This window comes from Bombus vancouverensis, chromosome 4, assembly GCF_051014615.1.
Source record: "Bombus vancouverensis nearcticus chromosome 4, iyBomVanc1_principal, whole genome shotgun sequence".
Classification (NCBI taxonomy): domain Eukaryota; kingdom Metazoa; phylum Arthropoda; class Insecta; order Hymenoptera; family Apidae; genus Bombus; species Bombus vancouverensis.
The window spans coordinates 11,268,309-11,280,251 of record NC_134914.1 but is presented as its reverse complement, the minus strand read 5'-3'; the positions used below and the strand labels follow the sequence as shown (position 1 = coordinate 11,280,251).

The 11,943-nt window shown below is 30.5% G+C and overlaps 1 protein-coding gene across 1 annotated transcript; it reads right to left on the bottom strand.

Moving 5' to 3' along the window:
- Window positions 1–989: 989 nt before the first annotated feature.
- On the bottom strand, window positions 990–11,246 carry Khc (kinesin heavy chain). Its single transcript, XM_033334163.2, has 14 exons — window positions 10,589–11,246; window positions 7,513–7,654; window positions 7,228–7,401; window positions 6,870–7,138; window positions 6,532–6,778; window positions 6,218–6,454; window positions 5,798–6,144; window positions 5,509–5,712; window positions 5,283–5,426; window positions 4,917–5,201; window positions 4,644–4,829; window positions 4,365–4,568; window positions 3,963–4,257; window positions 990–3,541 (listed from the first exon to the last, which is right to left on the bottom strand). The coding sequence occupies exons 1-14, from the start codon at window positions 10,745–10,747 to the stop codon at window positions 3,465–3,467; spliced, it is 2,970 nt and encodes a 989-aa protein (XP_033190054.1). The 5' UTR covers window positions 10,748–11,246; the 3' UTR covers window positions 990–3,464.
- Between the last annotated feature and the right edge of the window lie 697 nt (window positions 11,247–11,943).

The following is an 11,943-nucleotide window of genomic DNA, read 5'->3' as shown; positions in this document are numbered from 1 at the left end:
ACCTACCAATGTTTTTGGTGTATATTTATTTTTACTTAATACTGGTGCACGATCAAGTTTACTCTTTGTAGGAAATAATTTTTTTCGTACATCTGTCAATGACAATGTGTTGTCTAAACATTGTTGTTCCACATTCCAGTCCATAATATTCAGACCATTCATGATATTTATCTTTGAAGAAATACCATAAGAAAATAAATAAAATAATGAAGTCTAGTTGAATGAAGCAGTTCATTATCGTTTGGACTAAAGAGTAAATTAATATATATTCATATGAGTTTTATAAAATCAATAAGGAAATTTGGATATTCATAATTTTGATATTGAATAAATGCAAATATACATGTAATATAAATTATTTTATTAAATAACTATGTTATTCAAGAATCAATATTTAAGTAGTATTTTATTAAAAAGTTAATGCAGCTATCATCAATCAATTCATTATTAATCAAGTAATAATAATAAACTTCTTATTAATTTCAATTAAATATGGGTGTAAGTTAAATGTAATATAATTTATGGTACCTTGAAGCTATGGCCTTCCTCTAACTCTGCATACAAATCTATCATCTAATTCTAGAAGGATTTTTCAAATTTCTATTTCATTTTATTTTCAGCTTCGAATGAGGTAGACCTGAATTTGATTGAGGGCTTCTGAAGAATGTTTATAACATGTACACAAGACATGCAATGAAAAAAGAATTTATTATTCTTTTTTATTATTCTATTTTATATAGTAAACCTACTTCGATACTTATAGGTTTCGCTATGCACCATCGAGTATCAATTATAGATCTTTTTTGTATTTTAAAACGCCGGTAATTTTGTTATGATGTAGAGCTTAATTAAATAAGCGCACGTATGGAACATATAATAATTTTTCGAGTAAAGCATAGTGTAGCAAAGCAGGTGATACAACTACATGAGTTTGTCGCACTTTTTCTGTACATTTTTCGGTATGTTTCTAAAACAATGAAACGAATATCTACATCTGTCAACTTATTTATTTCCTTCACATTCGCATACTTCGTACAGTTTACAAAAAAACGGTAGCGGTTATAGACCTCCTCATTAACAGTGATCCTTGTTTTCCAGCGTGAATGTATCATTATAAGTTTAACTACTTCTCTTCTTTTCTTTACTATAATTTTAAACATGTTTGATGTATTATGAAAATAATAATAACTCTGATTTTTTCTATTTTCTCCCATACATACATCGGAGATTTCCGATTAAAAGGATTTTTTCCGACAAGCATATGGATTTTGGAGGTTTTTTTTTTGTACAATAAAATTCATTAAATTTTTTCAAGCTCCATTGCCCGTTTTAATTATACGAACGAATCATACGAATTACAATGTAAAAAAAGAACATAAACACGTATGTCAATTTGAAAATTACGTGGATAATTTACATTATGCTATTATGTAACAGTACTCGATTAGTCATCATTGTGTTTAATCACGTTTTAATCATAACGAAAATTTATTCGCTAAGTACCGTCCAATTTCTTCCTTCATGTTGAAAAATCAATAATGCCTTTACAATACTCTATAAAAATAAATGTTATTTAATAAGGAAAAAGTGGTCGATGCCCGAAACTCACAATCAAAGAGTTGGCTAAGCTGATATTTTATTTCACGATTCACTAGCTTAAGAAAGAAATTGAATCATGATCAAAAATTCAGCGAACACATTAATACCTTAGTTGAACAGTAGAATGAAAAATACATTATCGTATGACAATATTTCGATAATCGTTAAGGCTTTGAAACAGTAATATTAAGTGTATCTTGCATTAAATATATATACTTGTAGCCTTTTATGCGTAGGGCAATTTGCAAAAATTGTTTTGTTAATTTGCCAAATAAATGTAATAGTGTACGATTATATTTACATACATTTGACAAAAATATTTCAATAATAATTGCACTCATTATGCACCACGCACTTGTCTTCGCATATTAGCAAACACAATTTCTCCTTCGATATCACAAAAGTTAAAAAACGGAAGATGACAAAAATGATCTCACATGGAAACATGATTTCTTTCGTTGTCGTCTACAACAACGAGAGACAATGATTCATAAAGAAAATGTTAATCTTTTTTGCCTACATACCATAAGGAATCTATGCGTAATAAGATTCCAACGTATCACAAACAAATATTTAATCGCGCACAGTTTACAGAAACCTATCTTAAATTAATATTGTTTAGAATTCTCCTGCTCCGGACAATACATCAAGTACGTGTGGCTCGTACATTTTTATCAGAACCATAAATAAAACAATTACAAAAAAAATACATAAAAAGTACACATTGAAAAGCATTAATTATCAACAAATATGATTAAAGAATAGAGTTTTCTAAAAAATGCATGTGTATAACGTTACGTTCAATTGTTACACTGAAAAATAAAGAGATACATGTGTGAGCGAATTTTCGGCGGCCTGCAACAGGTTTTAGGAACTTAAGCAGACCTGTGCAAAAGCTCACTATTAGACGTACAGTATACATACATCTAGGTAACTTCCGAGCATAAGCTCAACATGAAGAAACGTAAACTAACACGTATATCTAAGACAAAAGATTTACCCTATAGGCCAAATTTCATTGGTCTACAGAACTTTAAATGTAGTATAAAAGCCTCTGATATAAACAAGAATAAGCGATAATAAATTAATTTAAATTAGATGAGTATATAAAGATTCATGCAATGAAAACTGTACTATAATAAAATAAATGTGAACGAGGATAGCGATGAAATTTTTCTGTCGAAAATGTTCATAAAGCCATTGGTTCTTGGACCTCAATAATATTTAGAATAGCCAACAAACTTAACACTCTCGGTTAAGCGAGCTCTCTGGTCCGAAAAATCTGTTGTCACGAGTGTATTAATAGCAATGGAGAGAATTCTTACAATTATAAATACTTATAAGCCACGATAATTCCTACAGTTTTTTTCAAAGCCGCATGTCCAATCGCATTTCATGTCAGCGATACCTACCAAATCTTAAATAGTACTGCCTCATTTGTCGGGAAACTTCAATGTCGATAGCAGATTAATTAAAACTACTGTAGACAAGTCGATCAAATTGCATTAGTGTCACTTTTAGAAATTTATTTTATATTCTATGATATTGGAATTCATTTGTCTTTTTAAAGATATAGGATATAGTATACAAAATTTTGATAGAAATAAATATTGAAACATTCTTCATAAGAGGCCTTTGCATGATTATTTGATAGACATTCACCTTTATTTATCGTGCATGATATTAAGTTAAATAATTTATAAAAATTAACTATTTACAAATCGATAGGACATGCAGCACTAATTTTACTTAATGCACTTATTTGCATTAATAAGCACATGCTTGTTTCGAGACAAATAAAAAGAACTGGCGGTGCTCCTTGCGGATATATTACGTCTATTACCCTTACTATATAGTTGTAACATTTATGGGTATCCACTACAAATTAGAGTCTCTGGAACTCTATTGCTTTCATTGATGAAAGCGTTCTTGCATTCGTTTTCTGTAAAAGTGAAGGGTTTGGCATTATGCTCACGATCACTGTACGCTGTTACCCATATCTGAATAAAAACATGAAAAAATAAACAAACATCAAAACTAATATCACCAAAAATATTAACGCAAAATTAACGTTTTATAAATAAAATCACCCATACTCACTTATTAAAAAAGAATTGAGAATTAAAATCAAAATTCTCGTAAGGTTTGTTCTTTTAAGTAATCTTTCATTCTTTATATGAAATTATATGATTTATATTTAACTATATTAGATAATATATTCCAAAATGTATAATATTTTTATCGATTTCTTTTATGCAAAATTGAACAAACCTACGATTTGTGTGTAAAAATAAGAATATAGATAGTTATATGCAATGGAGAAATGATATATAACAAAGATAACTATACAAATTATTACTCACCACGATTTCCTGTTCTAATAGCATTAACATTGGTTAAATGGTGTTGACCAGCTCTAATTGGCTTAGCAATTTGCGCGCTAGGTCCACGACGAGCCAGATTCTTCTGTCTAACCGCTTCCTTGATTCTATCTACCTCATATTGATAACGTTTACGATCTCGCATTGCACCTTCTTTGGCATCTCGCAATGCTGTTTCCAGAGCTTTTACACGCTCCATCGTAGCTCGCAATCTTTTTTCAAGTTTAGGTAATTCACATCGAAGATCAGCGTTATCCCTCACAAGTTGTTTATGAACCTATTAAAATTATATAGATAATGTTTTGATGGAGAGTATAATTACGCATTAAAAATATTCAGCGATCAAATTTGTAATTTTAATTACTGAATTTTTCAATCACGTACTTTCGTAAGCTGATCTAGATTATTCTCAAGGAAGGAAATCTTCTGTTTCTGTGTAAGTGATCCACCATCGTCTTCGTTATCTTCTGCGATCATAGTTTTCTTTATTCTAGTCTGAAGATCTTGAACAAATAATTTGCGTAGATTGTGCAGTGTTTGAAGTTCTTTGGCTACTGTTTCCTCCAGACCTTTAAGATCTTTGCGAGCCTATAAAAATTAATTAGTAATTACAGAAATTTGGACTTTTAATTGCTCTATATCTTTTGTCAAATTTATACGTACTTGTTCACGGCGTTCATTAAGTAAAATTAATTCTTGCAATTTAACGGATTTGTTTGCTTCTTCTTGTTTCAATCGCTCATAATCGGCTTGCATTTGCTGATGAGCTAATGTGAATTTCTGGTTCAAATCTTTAAGTTCACTGATCAATTCTTGCTTCTCAGACAGTTCATCCCTAAGCGCTGCGACCTGCATTCAATTAATAATAATAATATTTAGTATTGAATTATTCATAACAATAACAATAATATATAGTAATGTAAAATGTATATTTACTTGTTTCTGATGAGCATCTCGCAATTGATCCATTTGTTCTTCTAGTGCTACTCTCATTTTTGTTGCTGCTTCCTTTTCTTCTGCTTTTTCTTTATTCGTAACTGCTTGTACTTGTTCTGCAGCCTTCAACTTGGCACATTCTTCGCGTAAAGCATCAACATCTTCCTCCAAAGCACGTTTACGTGCTTCCGCTACTTTCATTGATTCCGTTAATGTTTGCATACGAGCTTCATGTTGAGAAATTAATAAACGACATTCAGCCAGATCTTTTTCATATTCGGCAACCTAAAATAAAATTGACCAATGAGCGTTATATTGTAAAAATCAAATATAATGAATTCAAAGAGTACGAAATCGAACGCTTACTTTCTTGTTACAGTCTACTTGGGAACTTTCTAATCCTTGGCATCGTTGTACTAAATTCTTCACCTCTGATTTCATTTTGCTAATGAATAGCCTTGCCACTGTGAATTCCTCTTCAAGTTTACCATTGCTTTCTGTAGGTACAACCTATAAAATATGAGATTTGTAATACTTTATGTAATTCCACTTATAAGAAATTCTTTAAACGATGTAGTAAATCAGTTTTTACCTTTAGATTTTCGTCACCACCAATAGCAACTCCAATTTCACCTAAATCTTTCAAGAAGTTTGCTAACATTTCTGCAATACGTTTCCTTTGATGTGCAGACATATCTCTCAACTGTTGTAATTCTGAAGCAGTACTGTTCAGCGTTGTTTGTTTTGCTAAAAGTTCTTCTGTCAAAGTTTCTGTTTCTTTCTTTTTAATATCACACTGTAAGAATGTATATATAATATAATAATATCTTTATATCTTTCAATACAGATAATATAAGAAATTAGCTATTGACATAAGATACCTCTTGACATTTTTGATCATAATTAACTGCTAACTCTTCCAATGCTTGTAAAACTTCTTTAACTTCTTCCTTAGCCCGTTCGTGTTCTTGCTGTGTTCGGTTCACCTCCTGTTGTAGTTTCTCGTATTCACGCCTTGCAGTCGCAATTAATTCTGCTTGTTCATGAATTTGTTCTTTCAAGTTTTCAACATATTGCGATTGTTGATTAATCTCTTCATCCTTATCATCCAATTGCTGGTAAAGTCTTTCACGTTCTTCTTCTAGTTTCTGCCGTTCTTCGTTAGATAAAGATCCAGCCATCAAATTGCCACCAGGAGTGGCCGGCATTGGACCATCATCAAGTTTACCTGTGGAAAGCATTATAAATTATATAATATATGTCACAACATTCTCATTCTTATAAAGTAAATTGTATAGTACCCTCAATGGACATATTAATTGGAGTTGTAACATCTGATGCTTCAACCAAATTAAATTGTTCTTCGAGTTTAACTGTTTCACCCTGTCGCCAACGAGATAATTCAGCCTCCAATTTTTCAACTTTTCCTTTCAATCTAGCTGCCTTCTCTTTCTCCCTCTCATAACGACGCTTCCATTCTTCAGCCGTTAATTCCTCATTAACGCATACAACATTCTTTATAGTCTTAGCTCGTTTACCTAAGAAAATAATTAAATATATAATCGAGAAACTTCATATATTTAGTCAAGACAAAAATAAAGATCTCGTTTATTACCAAAATCTAAAGTCGACTTTGTTTCTGATTCATTGAAACTAGCTGGTGAACAACAAATAATAATCGTAGTTCTAGCATTGCCACCAAGAGATTCTTGCAAAATTCTAGTCAACTTTGAGTCACGGTAAGGAATGTGAGTTTTATTTCCATCAGCTAAAGCTGAAATTACGTTTCCAAGAGCTGATAGGGATTTATTAATATTTTTTGCTTCATCTAATACAGTGCCTTCTGCTCCAGTTTTTGAGACCTAAAATATAATATAAACAAAAAAAAAAGGTTTATTCTGAGGAGAAGGAAGTAGATGTAATGATAGATTTAATAGAGTAGATGTAAGTCACCTTTTCAGAACCAGCTAAATCAACAAGATATAATTTTCCTGATAGCTTCTTCTGGTTTTCTAAGTTTTCTTGTTTCACATTTATTAAGAATACGGAATGAGAACGTGAGCTGTGCTCATTCATGTTAGTTACAGCAATGTGCCTATTTGATTTTCCCTCTTCTATCACTTCAAACACTTCTTCAGGACTAGATACAAAGCGTTCTGTTGCACCTTTTACAAATGGTACTCGATTTTTATCTTCATGCACACTTAGATTCACCTTGGATACTGAGAATGAAAAACAATAAAATTATAAGTAACAATTTTAAGAATTTTCATGTTAGATATATAAGTAAAATGAATAATGAAGTTCTTACCATCAAGAAGATCTCTGATCTTATCCATATAGATTTCAAAGTATGATACTTTGATATGAAATTCCAAATTCTCTTCCATGCCATAAATATGATTGAAAATGTCATTAACGATTCTGGGAATAATACCCTGTTTATTTGGGTCTCCAATAACACCTTCCATAGTGTGCGTTTTACCTAATTCACACATAAATATTTCATTAGCAGAATCATGTTAGAACTTAACTTTGATACAATAACTAATAACACATATTTAGGTATTTTACTTAATACAAATTTTCAATTTACCTGATGATGTTTGCCCATATGCAAAAATAGTGCCATTGTAGCCTGCCAACACATCTGTGACAATTGATCTAGCTGCTTCATTGTAAACTTTATCTTGAGTAGCATTTGGCTTAAATACTTTATCAAAAAGATATACTTTTCCCTAAAATAATATTGCAATATTAAATTAAAGAATATACGCTACTACACAAAAGTTTTAGAACATGAAGCCATATTTTGATAAACTTTCATATGATATTTGTACAATTTAAGTCGTTCAAATCACATAGTTTTATTAATACAATTTACGGATGTATTACGATTTACGTATTAGTTGATTATATGACAATAAAATATTTCATTGTCCGAATAATGAAAATTTACAAAAACGAAAATATATGTGAATTATTAGAGATACGCTCCGTTATGATAGCCGTGAGCAGAACATTCTTTTCCGTTCCTTTAATTCACGATGGCTATGTTCGCATATTTTTTTTGATTTATACAAATATTTAGAACATATTATAGAACTACAGAAACATAAATTAGAGTTTCTAGCTAATTCAAAGCTTCAGTTGAAATCACTTCGTTTTGAATACTTTTCGTGTGCACGTCGCATATTAATAATAAGAGAAAAGACTTGAGTATAGCGAAGTGTTCTGAGAGAGTCTTTTTATCAAGAGAAGAGGCTATTCTGCAAGAGAAATTTTGAAGAAAGTGAGAACTTCTTCCGTTGTCTATAGCCTGTGATACATAATTTCGCAACTACAGGTAATTTGAAATGAAAAAGGTAATAGTTGAGATTCGATTTTTGTAAACGTAATTAAAGAAAAACTACTCCAAAAGCAAAAATTGGTAAAGAACAAATGAAACTAATTTCGCGATTTGTGGAAAGTAGATTTTAAAAATACGCAACTCTAAAAAAGACTTTAGTACGCTAAAAATCATTAACATTAATCACTAGAAGACTATATTACGAATAAGTTTAAATTTGAAATTTTTAAATCCAAAATCCATATTTTAAATCCAAATTTTAAATCCAAATTAAATTTTGAAAATTTTAAATTAAAGTTTGATTTAAGAGATATATGAAAATAGAAAATGCTTCCTATATAAAAGCGAATTGGAAATTGGACCGAAAACAACACAACGAGCAATTTGTTAAAAATAAAAAATTTTAGAAAAAAAATATTTGTGTATATTGCACAAACGTAATCTCCGTTACATTAATCGAAACTATTTCATTCATGATAATGATCTTACGTATCTAGCGAAGATATGTAAAAAATGTCTAGAAGAAATACTAAATACAACAGAAATAAATGTAATGGTGAAGTAGCTATTGCCTGATGTTAACCTTATCGGAATACTATAGGGTGTGTTAGGACGAAAAATATGGAAAAATGTCCAGAATTACGGACAGAAATGAAATATTATATAAAGGGAATGAAAGATAAGAGAGAAAAATAATAATAGAGAAATTATTAAAAAAATAATAATTGCTAAAATACCAAAATTAGTAAATATGATACTTAAGATACACAGGGTATATATAGACGAAAAAATAACTAATTGTTATTGATTTTGGTAAAGTATAGAGTTATTATGTTTTTAAACATGTCTGTTATTATACATATAAGCAATTCTGTAAAATATAGCATTACTTTAAATATTTTATTAATTTCAATAATACTTTTAGGTTTTTATCAAATTTGATTAGGTATCCTGAGACTTTTAAACAAAATATATTTAAATAATATTCATTAAAAAAATTAATGACATAAGACAAATGTTTGCCAATTTTAAATAAGTAACAATACCTTAATTTTATTAAAATTCTATTTTTATCTTACATATTTCACGAATCAGTGTGAAACACAAATAAAATATTGTAGGGAAAATTATATATTACATGTGTATTTGTAGGTCCCTTTGAAATATAGAAGAATATAGGAAAAAAGGGGGACAATTGCACTCAATGAGGCTTTGTATCAGGAACCTTTTAAAACAATAGCGATATCTTTACTGAGCTCCAAGATCAAAAGACTTCTATATGAAATGGTACATTCATGAACATGTATCTACTTAAAAATACATGTCTACAAAAAAATACATACAAAAGTAAAAATATCATTAGGAATAGTTTTAATTTCTATATACAATAATAAATTTTCATAAACATATTTTCAAAAACAAATATTCATAATATATAATTATATATCTGTTTAATATTCTTAATACAAAACCATATACAATTACAAAAATTAAATTATTTGTTTATATAGAAACAATAAGATCATAATGCAAGAAAGACATAGATAGAAAGACAGATATTTAAAAATACTGACGCTATCAATTAAAAAAGTCCTAATCACTTAAATGATTTGATAATCTATATATTTATCTATCTTATTATAAAATGAGAATTTATTTATTAGTACAGCTGATAAAATCGTAATATATAAAAAAATCATGAAGTGTACATATATTTCCTGCAAGGGTATAATGAGGATAAGGAGAAATTAAGGCTATAGGTAGTGGAAATATTTTACAAAAATTTAATAATTATAAGAAATACAGGATCGTTTATTAAATTAAGTTGTAGCGAATGCGATCAAACATTTCACAAAGTTGAACTTGTATTTGACGAATCTGAGGCCAACAACAATTTTTAACGCCACAAAATATATATATATGTAGTTAAATTGACAATTGACTACGGTCGATGAATGAAAAAGAAATTCGATCGTTGACAATTCGGTACTGTATCTACTTTGAAATTACGGTTTAATCATTCGCTGAAATAGATGCGTCAACGTGAGGAAATCGTTCAGCTCGACGAAGCACCGATGGAGGCGGAATGAAATCTCCATTTCGCCGAAAATAACAAAAATGAATCATCCTGTGCGTCGATCGAAGGATTCTTTTAATCGGCGTTAAATGCATAGCAGACGGTTTACAGATAGAATATACTGAATATAGAGAAGGACCGAGAGAGCAGCTGTCAGCTGTGCACGATGACATCACACGTAAGCTGAACACGGTTAACTAAATGTGATAACTAAAAACGAGAATGACGCGTGTAAAATCTACGTACCCCTATAGAGATGCAGTTATCCTCGCCGCCGGATGGGAATTTTACAATGAATTTCGAGCCAGCCTTCTCCTCGGAGTCGTTCAAAGGTCGAAATCTGCAGACTACCTTGATACTGTCCTCCGCGGCAATCTCACGCTCCCTCGGCGTCTCCATTGCCATATTTCGGTAGCTCGAATTCGTGACACGAGTTCCTTAGTTATTCTGATTAGTCACACTTAAAAATGATTTCCGATCTCTCGTAGGGTGCATAGGCGACGAGATGGTCGCGTGAACCGCATCAAGAACCACTACCGTCTTCTCTGTCACAAACCACAGCCCGTTTTGGAGCCAGCAAAGATGGCTGCCGTTGTTCGATGATTTTGCGGGTGGGTTGATTTGCGTGTGCAAAGGTGAGAATCAACGATCGTACTTATGTTAGACTGATAAAGAAACATGGACGATATAAGGTGTGACACGCGGCCAGCCCTCTTCTACTAATACATTACTACTACTCTATATTGAAGCACGGAAGTGATTTTTTTGAATATACTTCGGGTACTCTAAAAACCAATCGATGAGAAGTCTAGACAAAGTTTAACGCAAACGCGTCGAACTAAACGTGCGCGCGCGCCGTACGACTTGCCTGTTTGCGCACACGAAACAGCATTGTCGGCGGATATCATACATACCAGGGCTGTAACCTGCGTGGGCGTCGGATCCTTATTCCATTTTCTAGCCAAATACTTGTTTGGTCATTTTGTAGGATGCTAATATTCCTCCTTGAAAATCAATTATAGTTTACTTATAACGTTTATAAATTATTTGGTATATCTGAAATTTAAGCATAATGTCTGTAATTATTTTATATAACCTCTTTTTTTGCATAATACATTTTTCATTTAATTTAGTTTACAAATATTGTTTTTTTGTTGACTAATGCTTTAAGTCGTTCAATTTGAATCTAAATTTGTAATTATACTTTTGTAGGTTATATGACAATATTTTTTAAACAGATTTCTTAGTTTACCTGATAAAATAGTGCGAATAATTATAATCATATGATATAGCTTCCATCAAATTATTTTTAATGAAGGAAGGACAATTGGATTTAATGTTTTCATATTTAATATCGTTAAAAATTAATTTTTTATCTTTCTACTAGGTAATTCGTACTTCGATTGCATTTAATAGTCCTCGATATATGAAATTTAAATTTTGCTATTTGTACAATTTACGAATGCATATTAAATTGGCCAATTTCAAATTTTATGCTTCCTAATATCAGGATTCACAAATACAACTTGTAAAAAGATAATGGAATATTTTGATAATGATATTGCATCATTTATTTAGATATCAATATTTATTAAAACACA